This window comes from Mustelus asterias, chromosome 17, assembly GCF_964213995.1.
Source record: "Mustelus asterias chromosome 17, sMusAst1.hap1.1, whole genome shotgun sequence".
NCBI classification, from domain to species: domain Eukaryota; kingdom Metazoa; phylum Chordata; class Chondrichthyes; order Carcharhiniformes; family Triakidae; genus Mustelus; species Mustelus asterias.
The window spans coordinates 84,411,295-84,434,278 of NC_135817.1; the positions used below are offsets into that span (position 1 = coordinate 84,411,295).

General features: G+C 47.3%; 1 protein-coding gene across 1 annotated transcript; it reads left to right on the plus strand.

Moving 5' to 3' along the window:
* Window positions 1-1,323: 1,323 nt before the first annotated feature.
* On the plus strand, window positions 1,324-20,944 carry hspa13 (heat shock protein 70 family, member 13). Its single transcript, XM_078233057.1, has 5 exons — window positions 1,324-1,529; window positions 7,370-7,710; window positions 8,675-8,888; window positions 13,339-13,506; window positions 15,769-20,944. The coding sequence occupies exons 1-5, from the start codon at window positions 1,505-1,507 to the stop codon at window positions 16,353-16,355; spliced, it is 1,335 nt and encodes a 444-aa protein (XP_078089183.1). The 5' UTR covers window positions 1,324-1,504; the 3' UTR covers window positions 16,356-20,944.
* The last annotated feature ends 2,040 nt before the right edge of the window (window positions 20,945-22,984 follow it).

The following is a 22,984-nucleotide window of genomic DNA, read 5'->3' on the forward strand; positions in this document are numbered from 1 at the left end:
TGTGCCTAATGCTCCCTCAACTCACATTGTCTGTATCTTTAAGACCTGATCAGCTGTAAAGATTCGCATTCTAATCAGTATTCTGTAACTTGATTTTGTGTCTCTGTGCCCTGTTTGAGAGCACATTTCCACTCCATCTGACGAAGGAGCAGCGCTCCGAAAGCTAATGGCATTTGCTACCAAATAAACCTGTTGGACTTTAACCTGGTGTCGTTAAACTCTTACAGAAGACCTCCACAGGGCCCCAGCATACACTTTATAAATGAACAAGTGGACTGAGATAGAGTCCCCAGATGCCTAAGCAACAGTTGGGTCAGGTGCTGTGTGCTCCTCCGGCCTGATGTGGAGATGCCGGCGTTGGACTGGGGTAAACACAGTAAGAAGTTTAACAATGCCAGGTTAAAGTCCAACAGGTTTATTTGGTAGCAAAAGCCACACAAGCTTTCGGAGCTGCAAGCCCCTTCTTCAGGTGAGTGGGAATTCTGTTCACAAACAGAGCATATAAAGACACAGACTCAATTTACATGAATAATGGTTGGAATGCGAATACTAACAACTAATCAAGTCTTTAAGAAACAAAACAATGTGAGTGGAGAGAGCATCAAGACAGGCTAAAGAGATGTGTATTGTCTCCAGACAAGACAGCCAGTGAAACTCTGCAGGTCCAGGCAACTGTGGGAGTTACAAATAGTGTGACATGAACCCAATATCCCGGTTGAGGCCGTCCTCGTGTGTTCTGCTCAGAGTCGCTGAGCAGAAACTGATAGCCAAGTTCCGCACACACAAGGACGGCCTCAACCGGGATATTGGGTTCATGGCACACTATTTGTAACCCCCACAGAGTTTCACTGGCTGTCTTGTCTGGAGACAATACACATCTTTTTAGCCTGTCTTGATGCTCTCTCCACTCCCATTGTTTTGTTTCTTAAAGACTGGATTAGTTGTAACTATTCACATTCCAACCATTATTCATGTAAATTGAGTCTGTGTCTTTATAAGCTCTGTTTGTGAACAGAATTCCCACTCACCTGAAGAAGGGGCTTAGAGCTCCGAAAGCTTGTGTGGCTTTTGCTACCAAATAAACCTGTTGGACTTTAACCTGGTGTTGTTAAACTTCTTACTGTGTCTCCTCCGGCCTGCCAGTGTCACTGTTACTGATTCAGCCTGGGGAGAGGGGATGGGGTTACTCTTGCCGCCCTCGGATCGTTGTCAGCTCCCCTGCCCGCCGGGAGTTGTAGTCCCGTAAGCCCGCTGACATCACGGGAGGCGGCGGAACCGGAAATTTGGTAGTACTACCGGTCCCGGCATGCCCCGGGCACCGCTAGGTACAGTCAGCCCAAGTGAGGAGAGGCGGCGGAGCGGGGATCGGATCACACCGGGGATACACCGGGAACAGAGCGGGGATACACCGGGAGCGGAGCACCGGGAACAGAGCGGGGATACACCGGGAGCGGAGCACACCGGGAACAGAGCGGGGATACACCGGGATCACAGCTGCCTGACCATGGCCGGAGCGATGGCCATCCTGGGTGAGTGTCCCTGACTCCCGGGGTTAGTCCATAGGGTGCCATATAGAGCAATCTATACATTAACCATATATCCCTATAGTCCCACTGCCTTTAGAGCTATCTCCAATTCTATACATTAACCATATATCCCTATTGTCTCACTGCCTATAGAGCAATCTCCAATTCTATACCTTAACCATATATCCCTATTGTCTCACTGCCTATAGAGCAATCTCCAATTCTATACCATAACCATATATCCCTATTGTCTCACTGCCTATAGAGCAATCTCCAATTCTATACCTTAACCATATATCCCTATTGTCTCACTGCCTATAGAGCAATCTCCAATTCTATACCTTAACCATATATCCCTATTGTCTCACTGCCTATAGAACAATTTCTCATTATATACATCTATCATATATACCCATAATCTCACTGCCTATAGAGCTATCTCCCATTTATACACATTAATCATATACCCCCATAGTTTCACTGCTCATAAAGCAGTGCAGCATCTGTTTGAGGTATACAAACACCCCTGGTAACAACGCTTTAGATTGGATGTGTAGGCTTTAGAAAGAATGCAGAAAAGTATCACAAGAATGATTCCAGGAATGAGGAACTGCAGTTACATGCATAGATTGGAGAAGTTGGGACTGTTTTCCTTTGAGAACAGAAGGGTCAGAGGAGATTTGATAGAGGTATTTAAAATCATGAGAGGCCTGGACAGAGTAGAAAGTGAGAAACAGTTCTCACTGCTGGAAGGATCAACAACCAGAGGGCACAGGTTTAAGGTCATTGACAAAGGAACCAGAGGTGACACACAGAAAAACATTTTTACCCAGTGAGTGATTAGGCTCTGGAATGCACTGTCAGAGAGTGTGCCAGGGTCTGAGTCAAATCATGGTTTTCAGAGACAACTGGATAAACACCTGATGAGAAAAACATGTGTAGGCGACAGGGTAAAGGCAGAAATGTGGGACTAGGTAAATTGTTCTTGCAGGGCCCAGCATTGACATGGCAGGCTAAATGGCCTCCTCCTGTGAAAACATTACATTAATTTCCTCTTTAACTAGCAATGTGGGTGGCACAGTGCTTAGCACTGCTGCCTTACAGCGCCAGGGACCCGGGTTCAATTCTGGCCTCGAGTGACTGTGTAGAGTTTGTATGTTCTTCCCATGTCTGCGTGGGTTTCCTCCGGGTGCTCCGGTTTCCTCCTACACTCAAAAGATGTGCGGGTTAGGTTGATTGGCCATAATAAATTGCTCCTTAGTGTCATGGGGACTGGCAGAGTAAATGCGTGGGGTTACAGGGATAAGGCCTGGGTGGGATTGTTGTCAGTGCAGGCTTGATGGGCCAAATGGCCGCCTTCTGCATTGTAGAGATTCTGTGAACCATGCTATAATGTTGCATTATATATGTCTACCGTACATTCCTCTTTTAACACTGCTCTTATAGAGCATTATAGCATCTTTGAAAGATATACCAGTGTCTTCCTTTATATACAGGCATCTATCATATATCTCTAAAGTAACACTGTACTTAGAGCAGTATAATGCTGTCTGTTACCTCCTGTCATCTTACTTTAAATATCCTTTGTACTTATGGAGCAATAATTGCTTGTCTGTATCTGACATAGTGTCATCTTGTATATATAACTAACTATATGAAATAATTATATCAATCTGTATAATATTTTCCTCTGTATAAAATAGATATGTATATTCTTCCCTGTATACTTTGTACTTATAAATATTCCAAATATGTAGTGTTTACATCTGGCTCAGCTGTGATGCTCCCATGATCAAATAGCCTGTTGCCGCACATGGTGTGGGCTCACGAGGCTAGTGGCCACCCCTGTGGTGAGAGGGGAAGGTACCCTGATATCCCAGCAGCTTCATAAAGAGAAGGGGGGGGGGGGGTTTACTGTGAAGGTCGCATCATTATTTAATGTGTATTGGAAGGTCATTAAGCATGTGCTGATGTGTGATTTAGATAGTGGCTGTTACAGTATTTTTAGCAGCACCTGCCTTTCCCTCGAACCACTCTATGCTCCTGATAACAAAACAAACCTTAGATATATTTTTGGCTGAATAAGATCCAAAGTATTTGGTGCACGAGGGCTCATGGTTATTGATTAAAGAGGTGACGCGTTTGCTGATAGTGCAAAGGCTTCTGAGAAAAGGGTGAGTGGTACACAATGGGATGTCCAATGTTACTGTATTGGACACCACTCACCGAGTCAGACATGTTTTCAAGGGAGTATGGTAGTGCAGTGTTTTTGTCAGGATCCAGGGGGATCCATAGAATCCTGACAGTGCAGAAGGAGGCCAATCGGTCTACCAAGTCTGCACCAACTCTCCAAAAGTACATTTTACCCAGGCGCACCCCTCCCCTGCCCTATTCCCGTAATCCCCGTGCATTTACCATGACTAATCCGTGTAACCTACACACCTTTGGAGTGTGGGAGGAAACCAGAACACCTGAAGAAAACCCGAACACCTGGAGGAAACCCACGCAGACACAGGGAGAATGTGCAAACTCCACACAGGCAGAAACGTTGACCTTCCCAGTGAAGCCCACATCTTGATGAAGAATTATGTTCTAAAAATATTACTGTAGCAGGCATCGTGTTCGTGGGCTGGGGAATTGAGTAGAGCTAAAAGGTAACAGTCTCCAGCATCCTGGACAGGTTGAGATTTATGGTTTCAACGTTGCGCTGTGATGTTCTCCTTGAATTTTCCCCCTTTGTTAGTTGAGGAAAGAATGTTAATCAGGGAGAAATCAGTTTTCTCTTGAACAGGATGTTACTGAGGTGAGTTGTTCATTACTGAGTGAACCCTATAGTTTCTCCCCCGCCACCCCCCACAGTGAGCTTTCCTGTGGCGAATGTGGCTGCCATTGGCTACCACCAAAGTCTGTGGGCTATTGTGTGGCTCACCCATCCCGTTGCCAGGGAACTCAACGCGAGGGGTCATCATAGAATCTACAGTGCAGAAGGAGGCCATATGGCCCACCAAGCCTGCACCAATAATATTCCCACCCAGGTCCTATCCCCACATACTTACACTCCTAGTCCCTCTGACACTAAGGGGTAATTTAGTATGGCCAATCAACCTAACCTGCATATCTTTGGACTGTGGGAGGAAACCGGAGCACCCGGAGGAAATCCATGCAAACACGGGAAGAACATGCAAACTCCACACAGACAGTGACTTGAGGCCGGAATTGAACCCGGGTCACTGGCGCTGAGGCAGCAGCACTAACCACTGTGCCACCATGCCACCCCGAATCTCGCTTTCCATCTTGTTTCCCCCTCACTAGGGCCATCTGCCACATGCCTCAGGTCATCCTTTGACACTCTGCACCTTTGTTTTGTCACTTACGCATTCTGATCTCTTAATGAATGCTGTCAACGCCCTTCTCGGCCATTATAGAATCTGCAGTGCAGAAGGAGGCCATTTGGCCCAAATGGTCGATGGGTCATCTTTGAGGGAAACTGGAAGATCTCACCAGCAGAAGGAATTGAAAAATCTATGGTCACTGTTGTAGGAGGCACGGCAGCCAATACCCACACAGCAAGCTCCCACAAACAGCAGTGTGACGATGATCAGTTTTATTTAATGATATTAATCGGGGAATAAAACATTGGCCAGGACATTGGGAAGCACTCATCTACTTTTCATTGATTGGTACCACGGGATCTTTACCATCCACCTGAGGGGACAGGCTTGACCTTGGGTTAATGTTTCATCTTAAAGATGGCACCACCAACATTGCAGCACTCCCTCAGCACTGCACTTAGAGAGTCAGTCTAGATTATGGGCTTGTGACTATAGAGGGAGACTTGCACCCACCAGTCTCTGACTCTGAGGTGAGGTTGATATGATTGACATTACTGCAAATGAGATTGCTGCGCATTCTTTCCTCTCCTTCCCTGGTGTAATTTTAGTGAATAGTCTGACATTCTGATCAGGTGAAAAAAGACTATTTAACAATCTTTCTATGCAAATTAAATTCATGATGTCCAATGTCAGACTTGTTTCTCCTTGGTAACTGTATGATTTAAATTAACTCATAGTTAATTTATGAGTGCCCATAGGAACACATGCAAATATGAAATCTTATCCCTTTTGGGTTGTTTTCCCTATGTCCATCCCTATAGAATTCTGACAGTGCAGAAGGAGGCCATTTGGTCCCTCAAGTCTGCACCGACTTTCCGAAAGCGTATCTTACCCAGACCCACCACCCCACCCTAACCCTGTAACCCCGCGCATTTACCATGGCTAACCCACCTAACCTACATATCTTTGGACTGTGGGAGGAAACCAGAGCAAGCGGAGGAAACCCATGGGGAGAACGTGCACTCTCCACACAGACAGTCACCCAAAGGCTGGAATTGAACCCTGTGTCTGACGCTGTGAGGCAGTAGCGCTAACCACCGTGCCACTCTCCCTATCTTTCCTCACACTCTCGCTGTCTTTCCTTCAGTTCCCTTCAGTTTCAGAAAGCACACGTTTGTTCTGGGTGTTGGCACCACATGCCCTCTGGCGTCCGATAATCCAACCTTTCATGTGAATCTATACCGAGTTGTTCAATTAGTAAACCATAGCAGCCTCTGTTTCACGTGTCTGACAAAGTGCCACACTCTCAGCCTCCCACCCATTGACTGTCTACACTTCCCGCTGCCTCGGCAAAGCAGCCAACATAATTAAGGACCCCACGCACCCCAGACATTCTCTCTTCCACCTTCTTACATCGGGAAAAAGATACAAATGTCTGAGGTCACGTACCAACCGACTCAAGAACAGCTTCTTCCCTGCTGCCGTCAGACTTTTGAATGGAACTGCCTCGTATTAAGTTGATCTTTCTCTACACCCTAGCTATGACTGTAACACCACATTTCCTTTCCTTCTCTATGAACGGTATGCTTTGTCTGTCTAGCATGCAAGGAACAATACTTTTCACTGTATGTTAATACATGTGACAATAATAAATCAAATCAAAATCAGTACTGGCACCAGGGATGTCAGTCGGGACTTTGCGATCGAGACTCCCAACAGGGGTTCGGACCCATAATCTCAGATCAAAAGGCTATGCCTAATGATAAATGCCTTATTCCTTTGTCAGCGTTCCTGTGTGTACATTTTACACACTGTACTAGTTTCACAGTGCTGAATCTCTGGCCACACGAAGCAATGAGATAAGGACCGGATGTTATTTGTAAGATGAAGCTTGTTAAGAGAATAAATATTGGCCAGGACACTAGAGAATTGCCCTAATTCTATCCCAATAATGCCGTGGGCCTTTCATGTCCAGCTGAGGACGCAGGTGGACTCTCTAATGTCACTTGGGAGAAATGTTGTCTCTGACAGTGCAGCACTCCTTCAGTACTGCACTGAGGTATCTGTCTAGATTTTATACTCCAGTTTCTGCAGGGGGTCTTGAACCCAAAAATCTCTGACTTGAAGGGAGAGTTTTGTCCACTGACCAAGGGCTGACAAACACAGTTGGGTTTCCATTGGGGTTCTGGGTCAATGAGCAAGAGGAAACTGAAAGGCAAGACCCCACTGGAGTTCCCCTCGAGTTTTGTCTTCTTTTGTTTGAAGAGTAAGAAGTCTCTCAATACCAGGTTAAAGTCCAACAGGTTTATTTGGTATCGCGAGCTTTCGGAGCGCTGCTCCTTAGGTGAGTGATGAAGGAGCAGCGCTCCGAAAGCTCATGATACCAAATAAAGCTGTTGGACTTTAACCTGGTGTTGTGAGACTTCTTACTGTGCCCACCCCAGTCCAACACCGGCAACTCCACATCTTCGTTTGAAGAGGTTTCTCATTCGGTTTCCTGTGTTTCCCCAGGTTCCTCTATTCTGGCCCTCCTATTGGCTGGTTACTTGGCACAGCAGTACCTGCCCCCACCCAAGCCGAAGGTGATCGGAGTGGATCTTGGCACCACCTACTGCTCGGTTGGTGTGTTCCAGCCTGGCTCCGGCAAGGTGGAAGTGATTGCGGACAAGGCCGGGCGGAAGAGCCTGCCCAGTGTGGTGTTGTTCACTGACCAAGGGATACTGGTAGGGTACGAGGCACAGGAACTGGCAGATGCCAACCCATTGAACACTGTGTATGATGCCAAACGCTTCATTGGGAAGCGCTTCACACAGGAGGAACTGAGCACCGAAAGCAGCCGCTACCAGTTCAAGGTAATGATGGAAATGTTGTGATTGTTAGTTGCAATTCAGAGATGGTGCCAGGGTTGAGGGAAACAGGGGTTTCTTACATGTGGCAGCGATAGTTAAGAGCAGACTTCAGGAAGAGATTAGAGGGCATAGGTAAAATATAACACAGGAAACTGAAGTGTGCAGTTTTGGAAAGAAGAGCGAGGAGAAGCAAAATAAACTCCTTAAGGCAGAGAAAATTAAAATGGAGATGAGGAGGAATTTCTTCTTGCAGCGAGTGGCTTGTGTTTGGGATTCTCCAGGGAGCAGTTGAGACTGGGTCATTGAATAGGTTCAGGGCTGAGTGCAAGATTTTTGATAGACAAGGGAGGGTGATGGAGGGAGGTAGGGGATACGGTACTGGTGGGTAAGGTCGCTCACTGTAACACTGGGGTGCTAGGATACTGTACTGGTGGGGATGGGTCTGTCACTGTATAACACTGGGGTACAGTACTGGTGGGGATGGGTCTGTCACTGTATAACACTGGGGTACAGTACTGGTGGGGATGGGTCTGTCGCTGTATAACACGGGTACAGTACTGGTGGGGACGGGTCTATCTCTGTATAACACTGGGGAAGAGTACTGGTGGGGATGGGTCTGTCACTGTATAACACTGGGGTACAGTACTGGTGGGGACGGGTCTGTCACTATAACACTGGGGTACAGTACTGGTGGGGATGAGTCTGTCGCTGTATAACAGTGGGGTACAGTACTGGTGGGGATGGGTCTGTCACTGTATAACACTGGGGTACAGTACTGGTGGGGATGGGTCTGTCACTGTATAACACTGGGGTACAGTACTGGTGGGGATGGGTCTGTCACTGTATAACACTGGGGTACAGTACTGGTGGGGGTGGGGGTCTCAGTGTAGGTGGAGTCGGAACACTTGGGAGTGTTTGGTATGTTTCACAGTATTATTTGAGTAATTTGTGTGTTTTCATTTTACAGATATTGTACAACAAGGGCGATGCTGAGTTCTCTGTTTTTGCTAATGAATCATTGCGCATATCACCGGAGTATATTGGTTCGCTGTTGCTGTTAGAATTGAAGAGGATGGCAGAGCAGTACCTGGGGATACCGGTGAGCAAAGCTGTGATCTCGGTACCGGCAGAGTTTGACGAGAGGCAGAGGAACCACACGGTGAAAGCTGCACAGCTGGCGGGTAAGCTTGCTGGTCCCATGGTAACAGCTCGCCAGGTTTCTTTCATCTCTGGTTGGAGTGTTTGTCCAATTTGAGATAATTTTGTTGGCTCAGCTTACTGGGGGAACTCTGCTATGAAATAGTGGCAGTGGGATCTTGTACATTCCCCTGAGAGAGTCTCAATGTAAAGTTTCATTGGAAAAAAGGCACACCTCTGATGATGTGACACTGTCTCAGCATTGTACTGGGAGTGTCAGCCTGGATTAGCTCAGGTCTCTGCACTGGATAATCGTAATTCAATCTCAGTTATTTAACTAACAACATTAAGGGCCAACGTGCCTCCACCAGTGCAGTAACCAAGTGGTATACAGTGACAGACCCGTCCCCACCAGCACTATACCCCAGTGTTATACAGTGACAGACCCGTCCCCACCAGTACTGTACCCCAGTGTTATACAGTGACAGACCCATCCCCACCAGTACTGTACCCCAGTGTTATACAGTGACAGACCAGTCACCACCAGTACTGTACCCCGGTGTTACACAGTGACAGGCCCGTCCCCACCAGTACTGTACCCCAGTGTTATACAGTGACAGGCCCGTCCCCACCAGTACTGTATCCCAGTGTTATACAGTGACAGACCTGTCCCCACCAGTACTGTACCCCAGTGTTATACAGTGACAGACCCGTCCCCACCAGTACTGTACCCCAGTGTTATACAGTGACAGACCCGTCCCCACCCGTACTGTACCCCAGTGTTATACAGTGACAGACCCGTCCCCACCAGTACTGTACCCCAGTGTTATACAGTGACAGACCCGTCCCCACCAGTACTGTACCCCAGTGTTATACAGTGACAGACCCGTCCCCACCAGTACTGTACCCCAGTGTTATACAGTGACAGACCCGTCCCCACCAGTACTGTACCCCAGTGTTATACAGTGACAGACCCGTCCTCACCAGTACTGTACTCCAGTGTTATACAGTGACAGACCCGTCCCCACCAGCACTATACCCCAGTGTTATACAGTGACAGACCCGTCCTCACCAGTACTGTACCCCAGTGTTATACAGTGACAGACCTGTCCCCACCAGCACTATACCCCAGTGTTATACAGTGACAGACCCGTCCCCACCAGCACTATACCCCAGTGTTATAGTGACAGATCCGTCCTCACCAGTACTGTACCCCAGTGTTATACAGTGACAGACCCGTCCCCACCAGCACTATACCCCAGTGTTATACAGTGACAGACCCGTCCCCACCAGTACTGTACCCCAGTGTTATACAGTGACAGACCTGTCCCCACCAGTACTGTATCCCAGTGTTATACAGTGACAGACCCGTCTCCACCAGTACCGTACCCCAGTGTTATACAGTGACAGACCCATCCCCACCAGTACTGTACCCCAGTGTTATACAGTGACAGACCTGTCCCCACCAGTACTGTATCCCAGTGTTATACAGTGACTAACCCGTCCTCACCAGTACTGTACCCAGTGTTATACAGTGACAGACCCGTTGCCACCAGTACTGTACCCCAGTGTTATACAGTGACAGACCCGTCCCCACCAGTAATGTACCACAGTCTTATACTGTGGCGATCTGCTGTCATTTAAGAATTATATCACTGAACCAAGAATGACACTGTGTCTTGTTAAAGTGTAGTCATCATTGTAATGTGAGAGACTCAGCAGCCGATCTCGACATAGCAAGATTCCATTAACAGTAACTGAGTGAACTGCCGATTTGTTTTTAACTGATGCTGCAGGAAAACGAGAGAATTCTCTGCACTAACCTAGATGCAGGCTGGTGGAGACCTAATTTAACATTTTATCTGTGACCAGTAATGGAGGCCAGGTAGGGCTTTAATTGTCAAATTCAGATTCGCTCCGCCAAGTGAGCCAAGCTGGATGGTTTTGAGGTCTGCTTACTTTTGGTCAGTTCATGGACCTGGCAAGCTGGATGCTCCGTACCCCGTCACCATGCACAGAGCAACATGAACTCTTTTTTCATCATTGCTCATTTGATGAGTGGAATGTTATTTCTGTGCAATGGGTCACTTAACATCAGCACTCCCAGGGCAGGTATGGCACGGGTCAATAAAGTATTAAAGCTTGTACCATGCAGCTAAATGTTCTGACTCTTCGCTTGCACCAGTTCAACACATTTCCACACTCCACAGTGACACTGCAGCCTCTCTGTGCAAGATTTACTGACAAACTGTAGACAGCTATCATAGAATCCCGACAGAGCAGAAGGAGGTCATTCAGCCCATCGAGTCTGCACTGACTCTCTGAAAGAGCATCTTATCCAGGTCCAACTCGTTGCCCTATCTCCGTAACCCTGCCCATTTACCAATCCATCTAACCTGCATTTCTTTGGATACCAAAGAGCAATTTAGCATGGCCATTCCACCTAACCTGCGCATCTTTGGGCTTTGTTCTGTGAGAGTCCATTCCCGTCAGGAATTAACTTGTGATGGTCTAAAGATATCCATAGAATAGAATCCCTACAGTGCAGAAGGAGGCCATTTCGTCCATCAAGTCTGCACTGACCACAATCCCACCCAGGCCCTATTCCTGCAACCCCACATATTGCTAATCCCCCTGACACTAGGGTCAATTTAGCATGGCCAGTCCACCTAACCTGCACATCTTTGGAGTGTGGTGAGAAACCAGAGCACCCGGAGGAAACCCACGCAGACAAGGAGAACATGCAAACTCCACACAGCCGGGGGTGATGAAATCTCTGATGTCACTTCTTCTGTTCCTTCAGGATGCATTTGACATTTTGATATGTGCAACTGTCTAGAGGGTGAAAGTAAGTGCAGGAGGCGGAAGTAAATCTTCCTCATAGATAGCTGGCTGCCATGAGGTGAACAATACATTATGTAGAAATGAAGGAGATGATATAATTACAATGTACAGGCTGACTTTAGCATGACAATTTCAGGGTTTTATTGCTAAGGGGCAGCACAGTGGTTAGCACTGCTGACTCACAGCGCCAGGGACCCAGGTTCGATTCCCAGCTTGGGTCACTGTCTGTATGGAGTTTGCACATGTTCCCCGTGTCTGCATGGGTTTCCTTCCGGGTGCTCCAGATCCAAAAGACATGCTGTTTAGGTGCATTGGCCATGCTAAATTCTCCCTCAACGTACCTGAACAGGTGCCAGAGCGTGGTGACGAGGGGATTTTCACAATAACTTCATTGCAGTGTTAATGTGGGCCTACTTGTGAATAATAAATAAACTTTTTACATTAAGTAACAGCGCCTGTGCCTGCTATAAAAGAGAATTGAGGAAAGGATTCTTGACTGAACATCAGTAGGTGTGTTAGGAACAGGAAAACATGGCCCAGTCTTCCTTTTCTATAGATCATATCCAACTATCGAACTTTTCACCACATCCCTGTGTCCCTTTTCCCAACCTTTTCCTTTTATTCCTCAATCCCACCAAATCAATCTTCTCCCCATATCCCTCAATTCCAGCTGCCCACCTGCTCCTCCTGTCCCACCATCTCCCCGTATCCCTCTTTCCCTTGTGTCCCGATGTGGAAGTTAAAATGCTCAGATTGAAGTTTCACAGCTTGGGAGCTAAATCGTGCGGAAGCTAAACTGTCCAAATTAAAGTTTCACGCCTTCTCTGTAACAGCTTTGAAACAGCTGGTGAAAATGTTTATCAGCTTGTAGACCTTCAAAGGAGTCAGTGTTTGCTATTTCAGCTCGAACAGGCTAATCTTCACCTGCGTAGGCCCCATAACATTCTGCTTTTCGACCTTCACCAGAGGGTGAGCAAGACCAGATTTTTCCATAACAAATACCAAAGGCGAGATATGGGGATGTGCTATGCAAATGAAGGATTAGCAGAAGTCAGTCTTTCATCGAATGAGAAAGGGTGAAAAGGCCAGGATTTAATTGGTGAATATGTATGCAAATGAAGGATTAGAAAAAATGCTTGTTTCTGATTTGCTGTAATTGCCTATAATTGCTAAGTTGTTTTTCTGTAACGTCAGAAACACCTGCAGGTCAGCTGCACGGTGATTCTCCTTGTGCACAAGTCATTAAAGGCCTCACATTGGATTATACATGGTGTCCAGAGCTGTTTGTACTCAAGTCGACTAAGAGTGCCTAAGGTTGCTGGTACCCAGAATCTCTGACACTGCCGTCCCCGTGTATCCCTCAGTCGTTGATACCCCCAGAAGCACGTTCGCCAGCCCTTGACACCCATTTACACTGCTTTTAGTTTCCTTTCCTGGGAGCTTAATCCATGGATTGATTACCCTCGGAGGAGTTGGGAAGGTGACCTACGCCTAAGATCTCCATTTTGCAAATGTTCCGTGTGTACATGCACAGAGATGTATTATAATTTTCTCCCTCCAGTATGCGAGCTGCGTTAGCCACACCCCAGCCACTAATCGTACCCCGAGGGCGGTGAACCGGTTTAGTGAGCCTGACTGTTTGTGTTGCAGGATTGGACATTCTGCGAGTGATCAATGAGCCAACAGCAGCAGCCATGGCCTACGGGCTCCACAAGGTGGATGTTTTCAATGTGCTGGTGGTGGATCTGGGAGGCGGCACCTTGGATGTATCCCTGCTGAACAAACAAGGAGGAATGTTCCTGACCAGAGCAATGGCAGGTAAAAGGATCGAGTTGTATGGTTCTGGGTGCTGTCACTTTTTTCCCAGAAAGGATAAGTTGGCCTGGGAAGGAGTATGGTGTAGATGGAGCAGAATGCAAAGGGTAAGATTGGGTGGTGAGATTACATGCTTGGATCTGTATACCCTTCATTATAGAAGATTAATGGGTGGCTTAAATTGATTTAAATTGATGGGTTTAATAGTGAGATACTTTCTTCAGCTGGTTGAGGCAATTTAAGACGGCCATAAGAAATGGGAGCTGAAGAGGCCATTCAACCCTGCTCTGCTATTCAATAAGATCAAATATAGTCTCCTACTTGACATTTCTGCACTACCTCCATATTCCTGACTTCCCATAATACTCAAAAATCAGTCTGTCTTGAACATACTCAATGACTGAGCATTCACAACTCGGCGGAGTAGAAAATCCCAAAGATAACTTCAGAATCAGAGCTGGGACATTCAGGAGATTTTATTTATTTATTCCCTGGGTGTGGCATCATGGACCAGGCAGGTATTTATTTCCCATCTCTAATTGCCCTTGAGCCAACTCCAGGGTGGCCTTCTTGAACCTGTGCAAACCGTGAGGTGTAGATACACCCACAGTGCCGTTAGAGAGAGTTCCAGAATCTTGACTCACTGACACTGAAGGGACGGCGATATATTTCCAAGTCAGGATGGTGAGAGGGGAACTTGCAAGTGGTGATGTTCCCATGGGTCTGCTGCCCTTGATCTTCCGGGCAGTCGTGGTAGCAGGTTTGGAAGGTGCTGTCAAAGGAGTCTAGGTGAGTTGTTGCAGTGCATCTTGTAGATGTTACACACTGCTGCCACTGTGCATCAGTGGTGGAGGGAGTGAATGTTGAAGGCGGTTAGGTGAGGAAATACTTGACACAAGAATTGCAGAATCCTCTCCCACAATGAGCAAGCGATGTTTGTTCACGTATAAAGGCAAATGAGCTAGTGTATAAATCAGCCATGAGCTCATTGAATGGCAGAAGAGCTCGGAGGCCAGAATGGCCTCCTCCTGTCCCTATGTTCCTAACTAGAACAGCACGAGCCCAAGTATTTGTTGCTTAAAGGGATGAAGGATGCTGGTGTTGGCGAACAGAGTTCATGTTCCCAACATCCGCATCTCCAAGCAGAGTGCCCAGGGTTTAAACTGGTAAATGTTTGTGTTATGCTGCTTAAAATGTCACTGCAATGTTCCTGCGCCCATTTCAGCTAGGACGAAGTGATAAAAAAAGTAAAACGTGCACATCGCATCTTTCATGCTGTCGAGAATATATGAAGCACTTTGCAGCCACTCTTTTGAAGTGTGGCCACTTTGTAATATACATCTTATTCTGATATAAATCTTATCGAACGATCAGACCAAATACTTCATAAAATCTCCAAAGTTTAACACGTCAACAACTCTGAAAATAGAACACTTGGCTCAGCTTCGGAGAGGACTGGGAAATGGAACTCTGCGTGATTGTGACCAATGGCCTCAGATTGAAGTCCCCAGAAAGAAATGCTAGGACAGGACAGGGTTAGATACAGAGTAAAGCTCCCTCGACACTGTCCCTGTGAAACACTCCCAGGACAGGTACAGCATGGGGTTTGATACAGAGTAAAGCTCTCTCTACACTGTCCCTATCAAACACTCCCAGGACAGGTATAGCACGGGGTTAGACACAGAGTAAAGCTCCTTCTACACTGTCCCCATCAAACACTCCTACAGCAGGTGCAGCACAGGGTTAGATACAGAGTAAAACTCCCTCTACAGTGTCCCCATTAAACACTCGCAGGACAGGTACAGCACGGGGTTAGATACAGAGTAAAGCTCCCTATACATTGTCCCCATCAAACATTCCCAGGACAGGTACAGCACGGGGTTAGATACAGAGTAAAGCTCCCTCTACATTGTCCCCATCAAACATTCCCAGGACAGGTACAGCATGGGGTTAGATACAGAGTAAAGCTCCCTATACATTGTCCCCATCAAACATTCCCAGGACAGGTACAGCATGGGGTTAGATACAGAGTAAAGCTCCCTATACATTGTCCCCATCAAACACTCCCAGGACAGGTACAGCACGGGGTTAGATACAGAGTAAAACATTTTCATTTTGAAATATTATGGGCCAAGAGCAGTGAGAGGAGCACCACCAATTATAGAACTCTTTCTAAAAGCCAGCACAGGCATAGTGGGCCAAATGGCCTTGCTCTGTCCTGTCCATTGCAAGATTCTAATCTGTCCGAGTTGTTTATTTGTACAGGTAACAACCAGCTGGGTGGCCAGGATTTTAACCAGCGGTTGCTGCAGTTCCTATTTAAACAGTTCCACCAGCGGTATGGAACTGTACCAACCCAAAAGCAGGATGTGCACCACCTGCGCCAAGCCGTGGAAGCGGCCAAACTGAACCTGACCCTCTACGACTCGGTGCAAATCCGGGTGCCGCTGTCACTGCCGGACTCCAGCGTGGGAGGAGGAGAAGACGAGGACGGTGGCAGGGGCAGCACCGTTTTGTTTGAAGAGACGGTGACCAGGGATCTGTTTGAGGGGCTGAACCGAGATCTGTTTGAGAAGATTCTGGACCCCGTGGAGGAAGTGCTGTCCCGCGGACACCTGAGCCGGTATGAAGTGGACGAGATCGTGCTTGTCGGTGGCTCCACCCGCATCCCGCGGATACGCCAGGTTATCCGCGAGTTCTTTGGCAAGGAACCAAACACCTCGGTGGATCCTGACCTGGCTGTAGTAATTGGTGTTGCCATCCAGGCAGGGATCATGGGAGGCTCTTGGCCCCTGCAGGTCAGCGCTTTAGAGATTCCCAATAGACATCTCCAGAAAGTGAACTTCAACTAATGGACTCCTTATTCCGACCGCACCCCCCTGCATTGAACATAAGGATTGAACGACGATTATTTTTTGTGTTATGGTCTGGATCAGAGGTGGGTGAATGAGCGGTTAGCCTTAGCACCATTCCCATTCTCTTCAGATCACCCTCCCAGTCTTCTGTTCAATCATTCCACAAGTTTAGCCATTGTTAATTTTGGGAGCTCCCCTTTTTCAGCACTTTGGGGTTCCACGTTCCCTTTTTAAGATATGGCTTGTCAATGAACTAACCCTGATTATTACTTAGACTCTGTTGCTCATTGTTTGAGCTGCTCACCAATGTCGCTGCTTGTTGAAACATTTGCAGAATCGGTTCTTTGTGATTTGCACCATTTAATGTTCCTTTCTTGATGAATCCCTGTGCCAACCTGACTCATTGCATTCCATCAAGCCCAGTGGGCCGCGGGAAGTTTGTGGGATTTCCGCCAGGACCCACACTGTTCCTGTGCTTGACTTTCCAATAGAATTGGCCTCGACTGTCACAGGGACAGGTGGCGGGAAAAGGCAGGCCAAGTTCCTGTCTCTGATTGCTCCCCAGCGCTGGGGCATTGGACATCTGGTCAAGAAAACATTGACCTTGACCTGGCAACACTTACCTGTCTTAAATGGCAGTCAAAGAATGAGCAACCTTCGGAGAGGCACAGAAGTGGACGGCTGATTCTCGATGACGATACCTTCAGGAGAGGATTGACGATAAAAGACAATGGATTTTAAAAATGTCCTGTCAATAGCCTGATGATGAGTTGGACAATGCAGGTACTGACCATGTGATGGACGGTCTGAGAAGATCTTCCTCAGAAGAGTCACCCAAAGAATGGGGGGAGTGGGGGAAAAGAATCAGTGCTTCTACCTGAGGGAAGGTTTGTTTATTTAAAAGTAATTTTTATACTTTAGTTGTTTTGTTTATTTAAACAGTGCCATACGCCAAAATGTGAAGGTGGAATACATTTATTAAATATATATTTATATATATATATTTTTAAAAATTTTGTACATGAAGTCTTTATGAATTGAACCTAGCTTGAAGACCTTGATATGATACGAGTTTGAAAATCATAGCAACGGGTAAGCATTTAATAAATTATCCACTCCTCTGGGGAGTCCAGTTATGCTCTGATAGTTTTTAAAATACATTGTTGGGGCGTGACTGCCACTGGGAAGATTGGCATTTAGTGCTTGTTCCTAATTGTCTTTGAGACAATGGTGGGGAGCCAACCTCTGGAACCGCTGCAGTCCATGTGGTACTGAGCTGTTTGGATAGGAGTTCCAAAGCATTTTGACCCAGTGATATTGCAGTCCCAAATGATGATGGTCTATCCAATTGTGAGGGGACATTTCAAGCGGTGGTGTTTCCATGTGTCTTGGTGCATTGCTGCAGTGCACCTTGTGGAGATGGCACACTCTATAAAGTTTATTTATTAGTCACAAGTAGGCTTACATTCACACTGCAATGAAGTTACTGTGAAAATCCCCTAGTCGCCACACTCCGGCGCCTGTTCGGGTACACCGAGGAAGAATTTAACATGGGTCAATGCGCCTGACCTGCACATCTTTGGACTGTGGGAGGAAACCGGAGCACCCGGAGGAAACCCAAGCAGACATGGGGAGAATGTGCAAACTCCGCACAGATAGTGACCCAAGCCGGGAATCGAACCCGGGTCCCTGGCGCTGAGAGGCAGCAGTGCTAACCACTGTGCCACCCTGCCGCCCCATCAAACCCCTGCAACGGTGCTGGAGGGAGTGGAGATTTCAACTGCCAGACAGACTGAATGGAATTGCTTTGTCCTGAATGGGGTTGACTTGAGCTGTTGTTGCAGCTGTGCGTGTGCAGGCAAGTGGAGAATATTCCATCAGGACTCCTCAATCAGACCTGTTTACATTGCCTGGTAGCACAGTTTTCAGGCTTCCGGGACATTTCTGGGGTTAATCTGCCTGAGCCACATTGTGCCACACGGGAGCTCCCTGCTTCTGCTGAAGAAGAATGGGAAATGGGTTCAAGACAGTGAGGATTGGGGAAAGGATAGTCACAAAATAAGCTATTTTTGTACCAACACATCACAAAATACTTTTCTATCGCGAGGAATTTTGAATGAGACAGTCCTCCTCAGTTAAGTATTTAAAGGGGTATCTACATGTCCGTTCGCACGTTCACACTTTACAAAATTCTGATCCATTCCTGTAACTAATACTTTCAGCTCTGACACAGTTACTGACCCAATGTCGTGTTGGAATCATTGTGTCCTCCCTTGCCTCTGTAATAATCTTTTATTTCCGATGTTATCTCGGCCAATCCTCACTGCTCTCTCCCCTTGGCCCTTGGTACTTGCAGCACCATGGAACAACTGGTGTTAGAACGTACAGAGGCCAAGGATGGAAAATAAAATCCCCAAAGTCCGATTTGAGATACGTGTGTGCGACATTGTGGGTGGCACAATGTTAGCACTGCAGCCTCACAGCGCCAGGGACCTGGGTTCGATTCCGGCCTTGGGTCACTGTCTGTGTGGAGTCAGCACGTTCTCCCCGTGTCTGCGTGGGTTTCCTCCGGGTGCTCCGGTTTTCTCCCACAGTCCAAAAATGTGCGGGTTAGGTTGATTGGCCATGCTCAATTGCCCCTTAGGATCAGGGAGATTTACAGGAACATATGTGGGGTTACAGGGATAGGGCCTGGGTTGGATTGTTTTTGGTGCAGACTTGATGGGCCAAATGGCCTCCTTTCTGCACTGTAGGGATTCTATGATTGTTGTGATGCTGGAACTTATCTCCCTGCCAGTGGCACCCCAGTGTTAACATGACACCTTGTTGTATGGCTGTTACAGGACATATGAACTGTGTCCCTCTTTTAAAATTGACTGAGGATTCTTCAAAAATCTCAGTAAAGCTGTGGATGGGAGAAATATTTTGGTGGCGGTTGTTTTTAAAGTTCAGGGTTTGTGCCACTGCTTCACTTTTAGTCCAAATCAATTTCATTTGATCATTAAGAATGTTTGTCGCCTGTATACGGTGATGATCAACTCAATTTTGGTTTGATGCATTAGTGCCAACCTCCACAGGGAAAGCCGCACCGCACAGCCCTGTTTGTCCGTGCCTATCCTGTCGAATAATTCCTACCAGTGTCGACCCTATGGGCACCTCATTTCCGTAGTAATTACAGCACAGAAAGTGGTCATTTGACCAAACAGGGTTGTGCCAGTGTTTACACCTCACACAAGCCTCCTCTCACTCTACTTACTCCACTGGGTCTTATCGGCAAACCCTTTTGCCCTTCTAGTTTCAGCTTAAATGCATCTGTGCTATTTACCTCAACCACTCCGTGTGGTGGCAAGTTTCCCATCCTCGCTATTCTGGTTTAAGAAGTTTCCTCCTTTATTCCTTTTGGGTTTATTACTGTTGATTGGTCTGACGTTTCATCCCGCTGTTAGCTGCCTCAAGGGAAACCACATTGCGGAGTTATATTTTTCATCAGGAAAAACCACATTATTTTTCATCGAATCATAGGTTGGGGAAGAAGGCCATTCAGCCCATCCTGTTTGTGTCAGCTCTTTGAAAGAGCTATGCAATTAGCCCCAGTCCTGCTTTATACTCGCAGCCCTGCAAATGTTTTTATCCTTCATTCATCAATGAAGTATTTATCCGGTTAATTTATTTTGAAAGTTGAATTGAATCTGCTTCCACCATCATTTCCAGGCAGCAGATTCCATATCAGAATCTCTCACCACTTAAAAATTCTAGTGCATACTTGAAGCGAGATATGAAAAGGTTAACATGCCTTGTACTGAAATCTTCATGACACCGATTTCTCTTTCTTTTCCTTCCCTTCCCCTGCTTCTTTCCTGATCTCTTCACCAGCAGCAATGAAGGAGTAAATCTGGTCTCCCTTTTGGTAGCTGACATCAACGCAGCTGGGGATTGAGTGAAGCCGTGCCTGTTGTGGGTTTCTTTTTATTTTCCTCCAACCCCCCCTTCAAAGAACACAATCCACTGTGTGTCTCATCCCTTGGGAAGATCTGAGCTCTCTCTTCCCCCAAATGCTGGGACTTACAACCACAGCACTGAGAGTCCAGCTTTCTAGCTCTGCCCTGTGTCCCTAGCCCGCAGGATGGTCTAAATCATGGGTGCACGTTGATGCTTTGATCCACAGACTGGGTATTTAGGGGGAGCTGGTTGCTGTATAATTTATGCGACCATGCCTTCTGGCCCCTTCCTCACCTTTTCCCTGTATTCTGTGCCCCCCCCCCCACTTCCCGGCAGCTCCCCCCCCCCCACACACACACACACACACTTTGCAGATGCCCCGTGGATGGGAGTTTCACCAGTTGTCCACCAGTGTTATGACAGCTGATCGGAACAAATCGACACCTTCCCTACCCCTGGAAGAGGTTTCTTTGGCACGGAAATTAGTTGCAGGGAGCGTTGAGTTACTGATTTGATCACGGACTGAGGTTCCTCCAATCCTGTGGAACATGTTATACAGTATCTGTATGAGATAATACAGTAGCGTTTAATTTATTGTACTTTGTATGACAACTATTATTGCCCTTGTACCTCATTGCAGCCTCGACTGGAGAATACATTAAAATGTGCCTCTATTGGAACTGACTCCTGAATTGTGTCTCAATTTGTGGCAATTTTGTCATCTCTCAGTGACAAGGAGAGTGTCTTTTCAAACAGTGATCTGTCATTCCAAATGTCACCACCACACACACACACACGCACCCCCCCCCCACCCCCCCCCCGTCCTCCAGTAGAGGGGGCAAGACAAACAACTAGTGCAAGAGTTCCGTAGAATGGGAAGCCAGAAATAACTACCTGGTTTGTGTGACTATCTACCTTATCTATGTCCCTCATTATTTTATAAACCTCTATAAGATCACCCCTCAGCTTCCTACGCTCCAAGGAAAAAAGGTCCCAGTCTATCCAGCCCCTCCTTATAACTCAAGCCATCAAGATCCGGTAGCATCCGAGTAAATCTTTTTTGCACTCTTTCTAGTTTATAATATCCTTTCTGTAATGTGACTATACCCACCCAATTTTACCACCTTACAGGGTTTGTCTTCCTGCCCCTCGGGCATGATCCCCCCCCCCCCCCCCCACTCCCATGGGAGACCATGCCTCACCAGTTAGACGAGCTGTTTTTCCATTCACTGCGTGTCCTCTTCTACCAGGGCAGTCCAGCTCTCTCACCAGGGTCTGGGACTACCACTCAGACAGAATGGGCAAGATTATCCCACAAAGTGACAAAGGCCGATGTTGGGCTGGGGAAGTGGCTTTCTCTGGCATGTAGCCCCGGACTTTGAAGAAAAAGCTTCCCACGATGTCTCGCTGGTGGGACAGCCACTGAATCACCTGGCCTGTCAGAAACCTTATCGTCGAAGATCGGGGAGCCATTTTTAAAGACTGCACCGGTGCAGACGAATTCCTCCGGCACTGCCTGGGCAGTGACCAAAGCGCACTAGCACTGCCCAGACAGTGAGCACTGTCCCCAAGCAATGCCGGGGGCGGTACCTCGGGCATGACCCCCTCTCACTCAGAGCTCCCCCGGAAGCTCTGCTCGCCAGGTGCTGCCTTGGGAGACCAGTCAGGTTTCACACCGTCATGCCCATGTGGATGGATTTTCTGACTTGGTGTGGGGGGGGAGCGATGATTCAGCTATAGGGGCCTGACAATGAGATGTTAATATATTTAACTCCTGTTCCTGATGTTGAATGTCTGGAAACATGCCCTGTCACTGACTTGGGGGTGGAGGGGTTGCTGCTGTCGATCACACCTTGTGTTTTATGTCGGCCTTCTCGTGTTATTTTCTGCTCCCACCGCTCAACCTGCAAACGCGACCAGAACATCCCAGCCTCTCAGTATGATATGGTGTGGGTGGAGAACGCTTGGGGGCGGCGGGGGGGGGGGAGGGGGTGGTAGGCTGGGGAAGGTGGCAGCAGGTGACTATGGGCTCATGGTTCCAAAGGCTGTCCACCATTGGGGTTTCCTGTAGACCAATTGAGAGAGCAAGTTGCAACAGTGAGTCGACAACTCCACAATTGTTGTATCCTTGGACTCGGAGGTTATTGACAAAGGAAGCCTCCATATCTGGTTTGTTCGAGTGTCAGTGTGCTGAGCACTAAGACCTGCTGTGGCTTCCCATCCGAATGACCAGGTACAAGCTCAGACGACTGTAGTTGGAGCATTGTTATCCTACTGAAGAACTGGCATTAGTTAAAGGCCTTCGTCAAAATAATGAGAGATCTGGTAATAAACTTTAGTGGTGTATCTGATTAAGTGACATCTTGGAGAGGATCGACACAAATCAGCCATGATCATAATGGTGGAGCAGGCTCTAAATGGGCCGAATGGCCTCCTGCTGCTGTTTTCCATGTTTCTATGAATAGTTAATCCTATCAGGAACAGGAGTTGGCCATTCAGTCTTTTCTGCTATTCAATTACTTCAACTCCATTTACCCATCTTAGCCCCGTATCCCTTGTACCATAAATAACTACGTGTACCTTACGCTTACACCAATCCCTTGTTAACGTTATTCTACCTCTGGAAAGGTAGATAGAGAGAGACTCAGTTAAACATCTTTGACCAGAGGACAGGACAATGTGAAAAT

What these genes read in the sequence shown, in the direction of transcription:
- hspa13 (XM_078233057.1), top strand. Translation starts at nt 1,505, where the DNA reads ATGGCCGGAGCGATGGCCATCCTGG. An exon ending in GCAGCCGCTACCAGTTCAAG is followed by an intron (nt 7,711 to 8,674) that starts GTAATGATGGAA and finishes TTCATTTTACAG; the next exon opens with ATATTGTACAACAAGGGCGA. An exon ending in GAAAGCTGCACAGCTGGCGG is followed by an intron (nt 8,889 to 13,338) that starts GTAAGCTTGCTG and finishes TTTGTGTTGCAG; the next exon opens with GATTGGACATTCTGCGAGTG.